This window comes from Botrytis sinoallii, assembly GCF_014898435.1.
Source record: "Botrytis sinoallii strain Bc 23 chromosome Unknown BSIN_027, whole genome shotgun sequence".
Classification (NCBI taxonomy): domain Eukaryota; kingdom Fungi; phylum Ascomycota; class Leotiomycetes; order Helotiales; family Sclerotiniaceae; genus Botrytis; species Botrytis sinoallii.
In genome coordinates this window covers 645,152-656,896 of record NW_024066054.1, presented here as the reverse complement: position 1 = coordinate 656,896, position 11,745 = coordinate 645,152, and the positions used below count along the sequence as shown (strand labels likewise).

Below are 11,745 nucleotides of genomic sequence, written 5' to 3'. Positions count from 1 at the left end.
TTGGTTTCTGATTTTGTCTCTTCTCGCATTCTTCACTGAATACTAATTCATCTTGTTTTAGAGATCAACATTGTATTGCTAGAAATCGTGTTCATTGTTATTCGCTGAGCATCACTTCGTTTTGAATGGAAGTCAGTAGGTCGTTTTAGGATATTTCTGGAATTTGGTATAACAAGTATCTTGTTGTTATCTAGTCTGGTCCAGTTACCTGGTATTAGGACTCCATATTCATCGCAACAGCTTTGGCTTTGAAGTTCATAAAACTGCCACACACACACAACCACGACCAATGAAGGTCAAACAGGAAGGCGAGGAAATAGAATATGTGGGGCGGGAGAGGAAGGAATCGACGAAGAGGTGGAAAAATAAGATGAGGGCTGACTCGGTGATTGATGGAGAGAGTGGCATGGCACCGCTGGAGGGAATGGCACCCTTCAATGATATCAATATTATGTCGCCATTGGAGGAAGGACATGACCCAGAAGAAAAGCATGCTACCGTAGAATCTTCAAAGGACATACATGAGAAGGGGCGGCAATATCGGGTTGAACGGGGGAATAAACGGGCACGTTTCATTGGTCGTGATGCCGTAATTAGACTATACGTTGGCAATGTCCCATACAATCGTCGTACCTTTCAAGCCCAGAAAGACCTTCTTCGTGCCAAAGTCAAATACTTCGAAGGCCTTTTCACGCTGAGCCCCGAGCTCAGGCATATGAATCTTCCCGATAAAGAACCCACTTCCTTTGCTCTGTTTCTCGATTGGATTCACGACGGGGTGTACGCACCTTTGGATATCGAAGAAGGACTTATTCCCTTTCGGAGTCGCATCATCCTGTATTGTCTAGCAGATGAATACGAACTCCAAGAACTAATGGATTATACCATGACCGTTCTCATCACAAATTGTGCAATGTATGACGAATTGACGTTCGACGAAGAATATGCACATTTGATATATCTGGATACCGATGACGGTTCCAAACTTCGTTTGTTCGTATCACGCTCATTGGCGGTTGGCCTTTTAGCCATGAGAGATTTTTCAGAGAAACAGGCTTGGATGATGGTATCTGGTCATCCGGAATTGTGGAGCGATGTATCGAATTGGATGGATGTTATTAGACAAGGGAGCTTCGTGCCTCCGTCGGATGATTTTTCATCTCCTCAACCGGTGGCGCCTTCAAAGTGTATTTTTCACGTCCATGATGTGGGAGCCGCATGTGCATTCATGGGTGATATATTTTAATGGTTGTAATGTATTATGGGGTTGTGAGAGTTTGTAATGGGAGAAGGGTATGATGTGCTGCGTGTATTCAATATCATGCGTCTGTACTGGGGGTTTTGGTCGATAGGCTCCCCCACACTCACTAATTGTGGATGGTATTTCATAATGGTTGAATCAAAGAACTTGGTATGAGCACTTGTGCCAGTTGCTTATATCTCTTCCATTGTGTCTTCCTTTTTCGCATGAAATATCATCTAATATACATCCCATTACCTAACATATTTCGTCGTTAAGGAAGGTTTTAATTTCGTTCCTTCATAAAACTACGTTGTAGCCAATCATATCCGTAACGTCATTCATAGCAAGTTAACTTAAACTGCCCTTTTCTTTGGGTCTCCGTCGACTTCACCAGTGCTGCTGGCACTTGGCGTCTTCAACCCTTCGCCCTCGACACTGTCCACAACGTCTGCTTGCTCATCCTCATCCCACGCATCTTCCATATTCTCATCCCAATTATCCACTTCTTCATCGAGTGTCCTTGATGCCGCGGCCACACCACTCTCCTGTGCTCCCACTCCCTCCCCCAATTCCAAATCTTGCTCTTCATCTCCGGGTACAACATGATACGTCTTTGCCAATCTCTTACGCTCCAACATCCGCAAATGATACCAACTACACAGTGCGACGCCTGCGAGCGAACCTACAATATTGGCGACGATGTCGTAGAAATCAAAGGTTCTACCATTGGGCAAGAAACCCTGGAGGAATTCGGAGCCGACTCCAAGGATCCCGGTGCAGATTATTAAAGTAAAGTTGAGGTTTCGTCGACGACTGGTATCGAGGATCCAATAGAAGACGACGGTGAGGATGAAGAAGGTTATGGTGTGCAGGACTTTGTCGTTGACGACTGCGTCGACTTGGATGGATGTTAAACCTGCATAACCGGCGAGTAGGAGAAGGAACAGGAATGCTCCTATCGTGACAAGATTGTGTTAGTTTGGGAGATCTCTGGGGACATGGGGAAGGGATTATGGATAGGATGGTATGGTATGGTGTGGAGAAGTAGGGAAGGACATGGGACTAGGAGGGGGAGCTAAAGTATGATTTACCTGCAAAGGGCAGCCTTATGCGCATTTTCTTGAAACTCCTCGAGCCCGTTTCTTTGCTTTTGTCGTGAATTGGAATTCCTTGAGTTTAAAAAAGCATCACTGCCAGCTTTTAACTAACTTGTATGAGGATTGGAGGTCTGGAGATGGTTGGTTTTCCTTGGGGATTCTGTTGAGACAAGCTCTCTCTTCTTGTGTTCAAAAAGAGTTCAGAGCTTCTGGTTAAACCTGGCAACTTGCAGATTCCTTCTCCATCTCCCATGTGGGTTGGCTGCAGCTCGAAATCACACCTGAGGTTCAATTTCTTTCCAATGGTTAGTCAGTCTACTTGGTGCACCTATCAAAATTCTTGCACGGACCAATATCTTCAATGTTGAATATGGAGATTCAGTACGAGGTGATGTTTAATTCGATGTGTACATGGGAAAATAGATAGATAATTGAAATGTATATATTTATGTTTGTAAATTGTGATGTATTGTAATTATATACGAATTTTGAAGATATTCCAGGAGTGAGGACATGGAATCCATGAGGAAATGATGGTCCAAATGTTGCTCAATTCATTGTCTTTTCAATACACTACGAGTGCTAGATTTCTAGGTAAGGGAATCACAGACAACGTCCTACAACCACCAAATCTAACCTCATCTCAAGAACTTCATCAAACCATCAACATCAACGCCATAAATTAATCAATATTTTGCGCAAATCTAATACAAAGATGCGCACAATATCGAATCCAATTTAAATCACGAAAAGGCGACAACTCTAAGACGGTTTGTCGCGACCTAGAGATTTGACGTTATGGGCGGCGGAGAGAGGGGACTTTTGTCTCGCTCTGGGGTATCCGGACACAACTCTTCCATCACAAATGGCACATCATGGTCACCTTCCTCATCGAATGTAATTCATTCCCAAAAGACTTACCAAAATAAAAACAACACTCCTCCGCGATCGCATACTCCAAGTATATTCGATGCCACAATGGCTGACTCGGCCAACGTACAGGAGGAGGAAAGTCAAAGGACAAGATTTAAAGAATTATATCGCCGCAGCGAGGCAAAGTTGGCGGGATTGTTTGGAGGTGGAGATTCTCCTGCAGATGTCAATGAAGATCATGATGTCTCGACACAAAATACACAATTGGTCGAGGATGCAACCGCCATTGAACCGGCCAAGCAAGCACAACCACCAAAGAAAGCGGCGCGCGCTATAGACGAAGACAATTATGATGATGATGACGAGGATGACGAGGATGAACAACAAGATTCCCCCTCAAAGGCCAGGAGCGCGAATGCTTTGTTGTCGCCTTCGAAGTCGGGGAGTTCCCCCATCCAATCTGACTTATCCCCCTCAAAGCACGCGGAACAAAATAAAGATGATGCGGCGAGCGACCAACCTAAAACTTCTGAAGATGCGCGCAAGAAATTGGAAGAGGAGAAGAAGGCCGTCGAGGATGCTGCCAAGCGCAGTTTCAATACCATATTCTATACATTGGAGAATGATCGGATCGCCATGCTGGAACAGCAGCGGCTGGAGGAATCCGAAAGGCAGACCGACGCGGAAATGGACAATAATGGCAATGCTGGACCTGCCAATAATCGACAAGCCGAACAACATAGCTCCCTGGCCAGTGCCGAGATGGGCGCATCGAGTTTGACGTTGAAGAATCTCTTTGCTCGCATCGACGCCAAGCGTGACAGGGTCCAAGCTACGGATCTAGAGTTGAGAGCCTTGATCAATGAGGTTCGTAAGAATAGAAGTAAATGGGCCAGTGAGGACAATGTCAACCAGGAAGAATTATACGAGGCTGCGGATAAGGTTTTGAGTGAGCTCAAGGCTATGACAGAATACTCGGCTCCTTTTCTTGTCAGAGTGAATAAGCGCGAGGCTCCTGATTATTACAATGGTAATTTCCATGGCTCATACATGAGTAAACTTTGCCGCTGACCTGAAATAGTTATCAAGCACCCTATGGACCTCGGCACAATGACCAAGAAGTTGAAGACGCACCAGTACAGATCGAAGAGTGAATTTGTTGCCGATCTCGACTTGATATGGGAGAATTGCTTGAACTATAATGGCGCAGATAAACATCCTTTGCGAAGAAATGCGGAAAGTATGAGGAAAGAGGCAGCGAAACTTATACCCTTGATTCCAGATCTTGTCATTCGACCTCGAGCAGAAGTAGAAGCAGAGGAACGTCGCAAACAAAACGGAGGGGATGATGCTGATGAAAGTGATGACGAACCTATTATGTCTTCTAGAGGTCGGGGTGAAGGCGGTCGAGGTGTAAAGGGGCATGGCAAGGCACGGAAGAATACTTCCAGGCGTGAAGAAAGCACCCCGGGCATCGATCGAAAACCTGCTATTCAACTCAATGGTGTTCTTGGGAACCTCAATCAGGATGGCTCGGAAGTGGATGGTAGTCAGAATGGCTTTTCTACTCCGATTCCGGGTGGTTCAGTAACCCCTGGCGGCATGAATGGTGTCGCTAGTCAGGGTGATGGTATGGATATTGATGCCCCTTCAATCAATGGCATGGGCATGCAAGGATTTGCGGCAGAAAACATCTATGAAGATGAAGAGTATAAAATCTGGAAGCAGGTCACCAAGAAAAATCGTGCCATGGTCGCTAAAGATCGAAACCGATTGTTCAAAGGTGATAAGTTGAATCCAGATGAGCCTGCTCTTCTACGAAGCAAAGCCGGGATGAGAAGGTGGCTGCGCCAACGGAAACTGGATGATCCCAATGGCTCGAATGTCGAAGGCGCCATTGAAGATAAAAAAGCGAAACAGGGCGCAGAGACTCTTGCCGAAGGTATGGAGGGCGAAGAAGAACAGTTTTTGCCGGATTATTACGATCCGCTATCAGCCATTCCAGATATCAACCCGAGATTACAGTGGGTGGAAGATGCGGATGGCAATCTGGTTGAACAGTCGGGAGAATTTCTTCGAATGGTACCTGCTGGACATTTTACCGCACCGAAAAGTTTCTTGACTGGCAAAGTTGAGGCCAATATGAAGCAAATGCAAGAAACGAGAAAGCTGTGTTCCAAGATTGGTGTTATAAAGCAAATGCAATTGCAGGCGCAGGTAAGATTGAGCTGATGTTGGCGAGAGATTGATTTTTGCTAATCCTCCATGCAGATGTACAACAATCAATTTCCCAAGTATGAGCCTGAGCCCTTTGTAGAAACAGATATCGAACCACATGTCACTTCAGATGATGGTCCTATCATGTCTTCTTGGGTTTGTAGGGCTGCAATGCAACGATCTGTCGCCAAGCTTTGCTATCATGCTGGGTTTGAAGAATTGCAACCGTCTGCGTTAGATGTTATAACTGATATTGCCGGAGACTTCTTTGGCAAAATTGTCAAAACCTTTGGTGTTTATCGAGAAGCGCATAAAGTCCCTGCTGCACCTGGCACTGGAAGTAAATGGCAAGAACGTTATACCAACGAAGAAGTCGTCTTGCATAGTTTGGGTGAAAACGGTATGGATATAGAAGCCTTGGAAAGCTACGTTAAAGATGATGTTGAGCGTCTCGGAACCAAACTTTCGGTCATGCATGAACGCATGAAGGCTCATCTTACAGATCTACTCAGACCCGCTCTGCAAGATAATAGTCAGGATGGATCCGGTGCATTCAACGAAGGCAGTGAACAATTTGTTGGTGGTGACTTTGCAGCAGAACTTGGCGAAGATTACTTTGGTTTCAAGGCCCTTGGTTTGGATAGTGAATTCTCAATGACAAGTCTTGGCGTACCGCTCCATCTCCTCCATACGAGAGTTCGTAGCGCATACCAAGGACCCACCGCTGCAGCGCCCCAAGCCGAAATTTTCGCACAACTCGAACCTTTACCACCTATTACAAAGGAAAGCATCACCAGTCAAATTGGACTGGTCAAGAACTTCTTCCTCGCTAAGTTACATGCGAATGATGATGAACCGCTACTAGAAGACGAGGAACTGACTGGGAAACAAAAACCCACTCGGCCACGTCTGGGTCCGACGGGTAAAATTACAAGTCCGAGAAAGAGACCTCTTAAAGAACAGAGTGGTAATGCGAAGAAGAAGAAGAAATTGGATAATGGATCAGCGGTCGATTCACAACTGTCGATTAAGACGGGTGGGAGCGGAAGTCCACAGAAGGGTAAGGGTGAGAAGGGCAAGTCAGGATTGCCAAATGGAAGTGCGGGGAGCGTGGAGGAGAGCATGGATGGGAATAGTCCGGTGGAAAAAGATGATGGGGCGACGATTCCAATGAGCCCGGAGAGTATTGGGGAGAGGTAATGGGGTTGTGTGAGGGGAGGGTGGGCTATATAAAAGTTTTTGGGTGGGTGGTTGGTTGGTTGGTTGTATTGGGCTTTGCGTATGCATGGCGGTGGTGTTGGGTGGCTATTTCTGGGAGGGGGAGAGTAGAATTGAATGGGATGGATATGATGGGATGTACACATTCACGATCCTATATTTTCCTTCGAATCAGATCGAGGAAAGTAAAGGAACACGGGAAAGACAAGAGTGAAATGTGAAGTGTGCTCGCTGGTTGAAACCACTCACAGAAAAATAACCCGAGTATCAAGCATCTAGCATCATGGATCGGAATGGACGGGCGGTATGATAGCAGAAAGATAGAAACTCAGTATACTCGTACATATGGGAAAGGGATGGATGGGTGGATGGGCGGTCGTTTTCCAACGGTACCAGCTGGCTCCACACCGGAGATGATCATCTGGGTAGGATATGGATGGGATAGTATAGGATAGGGTAGGGTAGGGTAGGGTGGGAAACTTTGATATCACCATGATGAATTTTAAGAGAGCGCGCCGAGTATCTCGAGTATCTCGAGCAGAGAAGAGCAGAGCAGAGCAGAGCAGAGCAGAGCAATTCAGTTAATTAGTTCGTGTTATATGTATTAAGATTTATCACTCTTTTTTTTCCCTCTCTCATTGCATGATGTGTTTTTTTGGTGCTTTTTGCTGGTGCTTTTTGCTTTCTGTGTCTTGTGTTTTGTGTTTTGTGTCTTGTGTCTTGCAGCTTGAGTTTGAGTTGAGTTGAGTTGAGTATACAATGGTATGCTAGGGGTACTTGGGCTTGCAAGGACAGGCAGATAGGGAAGGGAATAGAAGGGGATAAAGAATTTTCGCTTGAATGAGTGTGATATTTGATGTTCATTTATTATTTTTTTGGTAAACAACGAAGAATGGATGTGATTAGATGGATGATTAAACTCTTTTCTTGCTGGTTATGTATATCCATTCGTTTGTTTGTTTGGTTTTGGAAGTGTTTGTGTGTATGTGTGTATGTGTGTATGTGTGGTGAATGGGATGGGATGGATGGGATGGATAGGATGTGCATCTTTTGGGACATTTCTTTCTGTGGTGAGGCGATGAGGGAATGATTCATGAGTATGGGTATGAGCAAGAGTATGGGATGTGATGTGTGGATGGGGTTTCTGGGTTGTATGCTAGGTAGTGGGTGGGGATGTTGTTTGGTGGATTGGATTGGATTGGTTTGGTTAGGGATTTGGGAGGGGAAGAGGAAGGGAGAGGGAAAAGAGGAAAAGTATATGCGAATGATGTTTATATTTATATTTATATTCAAGAATCAAGAATCAAGATAGACGATATGATGCGAAGTTATGCGAAGCTATTGAATTGGAAAGGGGATGCGCGAATAAGTCAATTTGTATTCTAGAGGAGGGATCAGATGGGGTTCGATATGTTCCCGGGCAGTTTCGAGATTCGAGACTTGAGTAGAAATCTAGAAGGGGAGTGTGTGTGGTCTGATGGACACTCTGATTGGGGGGAGAGATTGGGAAGTGGAAACGGAGAGTTGGATGTTTGGGTCTGCGGAGCTGGCTGGCGGGTAGGAGCACGTACTTGGGAATGGAACCTGAGGAAAATTATATGGATATTTAGGTTGTTATTATATGGTGTTTTGGTGGATTGAGGTGTGCGTGCTTGTGTGACTGTGATTGCTGTATAATACCTAGATGGCTTTGAAGAGCCTTCTAGACTCTAGAGAGAGCATTATTTATAAGATTGAGATTTAAACGATCCTAATGAGCTCCTAAATCTACATCTTCACATGTGACTAGCTTGGTACTTTGTATCGAAATCAGAAGTTGTGTGTGTTAATTAAGAATACGCGGGAGGAGAATGAGATCTTGTATGGTCGAAGTCACTTCTTGCTCGCTCTACTATGAATACGTCAAACGTATATCTAGTACGTAGGAAACGTAGTAAATGGGATATCTAACGCCCTTGGCCATGCAAATGCTCCAGTACATACATACTTTTGTGTGTATATTTTATACATTCCTGATGATATTAACGCCCGCCTGCCTTACTTTTGCTTGATTTCTGTGAAGTACTTTTGATGTATGTTTGCTAGCTGGTATGGTTTTAGGCTGCGACTTGGGGTTGAGCCCCTTGGGTCTCGGATTGGAGTTTTATTATCTGAGGAGGTGTTAGTTTAGGTTCTGGGGGGGATTGGAAGGGGCAACATACCTCCATCTTCAAGCCGTCACTTTTGTCCTGTACGTCTTTGATAGCTTGTTCGACTCGTTTTCTAAATAGGCGAGAGACAAAAAGTATTAGAGATTCATTTGTTCTCAAATTCATCTGGAAAGATTACTCCGAAACTCCATTCCGAAAGTCCCATGAGTAAAACATCCGATAGTGTTGCGGAAGAAAGTATGGAATGTAAAGTGTAGAAAGAGGAGATAAGGTACGCACATTTCCTTCTCGATAAATTCTAATCTTCCGTCAACGGCCATGACAGCTTCGGTTTTATCTTGCTTTAGGAGGACTGGGCCGACGAGCTTGTAGATGTTGGAGTCGGAGGAGAGGGCGGAGAATTCCTGAGGGTAGCGGGGTTAGTGCGATTCTGGGATTGGAATTGAGAGAATGTCGGGAGATGGAAAGGTGTGGGATATGAATTGGAATGAGAGAAAGGGGAGATGTACCTTTTGAACGCTCTTGTTTTCTTGTTGTTGGGATTCAAGCTTTTGGCGGGAAGAAATGGAACTTTGGAGATCTGGGGGAGGTTAATACATGGCGGGAAGAAGTAACGGAGAGGAGAGGTGAAAATGACCAGTTTGGAGTTTTTGATATTCCTCGGTGAGAGCTTGGAGACGCTGCTGCTGTTCTGCCATGGTGAGGATGTGAGGGTATTTGGTTTCTGGTCTGGAGCTTTGAGGAGTTGAATAGGCTGATTATACTCTGCGAAGATTACTTTTTCTGTGCGAGGAAAGCTGCAAATTGTACCAATAGATTGCGATTATGAGCGCCACAAATCGACCGTCTTATAATGTAGTCGTAGAGAATTAAAATAATTTGTCTGTGAATAGTATTCCAATATCGAAATTTCGTAAGTTTCTCTTATCCAGTATCAAATTATTGAGATGATGTCTAGCGCAATCGCGGGGCAACCAAAACACCGCCAAGCTCACAAGCTCAAGCGACAACCTAGACTTTCGAATTCTCAATATCCTCCACAGATTCATACCCCAAGATACATAGGACGAGAATACCGGGCGCATAGAGAAGTAATATACTGGTCTGGTCCATTAATACTCATTCTTATAGTCCTACAGAGTTTAAGTCGTACTCTCTTTGTTGGCCAAGGTTATCGTCGTCATTCTACCAAATTCGAGACTTGTTCAAGTCAATTACAACGACATTTAAACCAAACGTCAATCTTGGTGTCCTTTGACAAGAAAAAGAGGCGCCGTGTAAATAATCGCCTGGAGTTCCATTACTATCGAATCAAGCTTCTCTATCTAGACTTCAACATCAACACTCGCAAACCCCACCCTCAAGATGTCGAACACCGATTTCCTTGGGCGGGCCATAGACGTGGTTAAGAAAGCCATCGAAGCCGATACCGCAGCGGAATATGATAAAGCATATCAACTCTACTACCAATCTCTTGAACTCTTCATGCTCGCTCTCAAATGGGAGAAAAATGCCAAATCCAAGGAAATGATCCGCGCCAAAGCTGGCGAATACATGGAGCGAGCTGAAAAATTAAAAACACATCTTGCAGATGCGGAAGGCAAACGAAAGAAACCCAGTATGATGGGAGCGAATGGGAGTTCGACGGGAGGAAAAGCAAATGAAGAGGAAGGGGATCCAGAGAGTAAAAAGTTGAGAAATGCATTGCAAGGAGCCATTCTACAGGATAAACCAAACATCAAGTGGGAGGACGTAGCGGGTTTGGAGGCCGCAAAGGAGGCGCTTAAGGAGGCTGTCATTCTGCCAATTAAGTTTCCACATTTGTTCACGGGGAAAAGACAACCTTGGAAGGGTATTCTGCTTTATGGACCACCAGGAACAGGAAAGAGTTATCTGGCCAAGGCAGTAGCTACGGAAGCAAACAGTACGTTCTTCAGTGTGAGCAGTTCGGATTTGGTCAGTAAGTGGATGGGAGAGAGTGAAAGGTACGTTTCCCGAATTTCTACTATGGAGCTATATGCATGTCTGACAATTCAATAGATTAGTCAAACAACTATTTACCATGGCCCGCGAAAACAAACCCTCTATCATCTTCATCGATGAAGTAGACGCTCTTTGCGGACCCAGAGGAGAAGGAGAATCAGAAGCCTCGAGACGTATCAAAACCGAAATGCTTGTCCAAATGGATGGTGTAGGAAGAGACAGCCGAGGCGTATTAGTCCTAGGTGCTACCAATATCCCCTGGCAATTAGATGCTGCCATTCGACGTCGTTTCCAACGCCGTGTTCATATTTCTCTTCCAGATTTACCTGCACGAACTAAAATGTTTGAGATCAGTGTCGGAACTACTCCTTGTGAATTGGTGGCCTCTGATTATAGAAAGTTGGGGGAACTGAGTGAGGGCTACTCGGGAAGTGATATCAGTATTGCGGTTCAAGATGCTTTGATGCAACCTGTACGGAAAATCCAAACTGCTACACATTATAAAAAGGTAAGGTCTCCAATATCACCTAAAAATATCCTCTTCGATTTCAATAAATAAAGATGTGACTAACTCCACAAAAGGTCATGTCCGATGGAATAGAAAAACTAACTCCCTGCTCACCCGGTGACGCAGGAGCCATGGAAATGTCCTGGACAGAGGTCGATTCGGATAAGCTTCTTGAGCCACCTCTTCAAGTAAAAGATTTCATCAAAGCTATCAAGGGGGCTAGACCTACTGTTTCCCAAGAAGATATCCAAAGGAGCACGGATTGGACCAATGAGTTTGGTAGTGAAGGTGCTTGATTATGTTTTGCCTTGATACTTAGTAATAGCAAGGAAAGAAAGCATAGCTGCAAGGAGTGGTTGGGGGAGAGGAGTATGGGATGGGGCATGCTGGCGAAGAAGGCGTTTATAAATGGAAAGCGTTCTAAACTTAAATGAACGTCCGGCACAAGTCGATTTA

The 11,745-nt window shown here is 44.9% G+C and overlaps 5 protein-coding genes across 5 annotated transcripts; 3 read left to right on the top strand and 2 right to left on the bottom strand.

Moving 5' to 3' along the window:
• Positions 1-289: 289 nt before the first annotated feature.
• EAF02_010821 (uncharacterized protein) lies at positions 290-1,246 on the top strand (the record flags this gene model as incomplete). The annotated part of the gene is made up of 1 exon (XM_038906869.1): positions 290-1,246. One exon carries the CDS (start codon positions 290-292, stop codon positions 1,244-1,246), a length of 957 nt encoding a protein of 318 aa, XP_038753417.1.
• Positions 1,247-1,596: 350 nt separating this feature from the next.
• Positions 1,597-2,359, bottom strand: EAF02_010820 (uncharacterized protein; the record flags this gene model as incomplete). The annotated part of the gene is made up of 2 exons (XM_038906868.1): positions 1,597-2,198; positions 2,335-2,359. The coding sequence occupies 2 exons, from the start codon at positions 2,357-2,359 to the stop codon at positions 1,597-1,599; spliced, it is 627 nt and encodes a 208-aa protein (XP_038753416.1).
• Positions 2,360-2,982: 623 nt separating this feature from the next.
• Positions 2,983-6,630, top strand: EAF02_010819 (uncharacterized protein; the record flags this gene model as incomplete). Its single annotated transcript, XM_038906867.1, has 3 exons — positions 2,983-4,243; positions 4,295-5,430; positions 5,485-6,630. The coding sequence occupies exons 1-3, from the start codon at positions 3,139-3,141 to the stop codon at positions 6,628-6,630; spliced, it is 3,387 nt and encodes a 1,128-aa protein (XP_038753415.1). The 5' UTR covers positions 2,983-3,138.
• Positions 6,631-8,744: 2,114 nt separating this feature from the next.
• Positions 8,745-9,496, bottom strand: EAF02_010818 (uncharacterized protein; the record flags this gene model as incomplete). Its single annotated transcript, XM_038906866.1, has 5 exons — positions 8,745-8,798; positions 8,850-8,910; positions 9,078-9,202; positions 9,308-9,378; positions 9,436-9,496. The coding sequence occupies 5 exons, from the start codon at positions 9,494-9,496 to the stop codon at positions 8,745-8,747; spliced, it is 372 nt and encodes a 123-aa protein (XP_038753414.1).
• Positions 9,497-10,163: 667 nt separating this feature from the next.
• Positions 10,164-11,585, top strand: EAF02_010817 (uncharacterized protein; the record flags this gene model as incomplete). Its single annotated transcript, XM_038906865.1, has 3 exons — positions 10,164-10,783; positions 10,839-11,289; positions 11,364-11,585. The coding sequence occupies 3 exons, from the start codon at positions 10,164-10,166 to the stop codon at positions 11,583-11,585; spliced, it is 1,293 nt and encodes a 430-aa protein (XP_038753413.1).
• Positions 11,586-11,745: the final 160 nt, after the last annotated feature.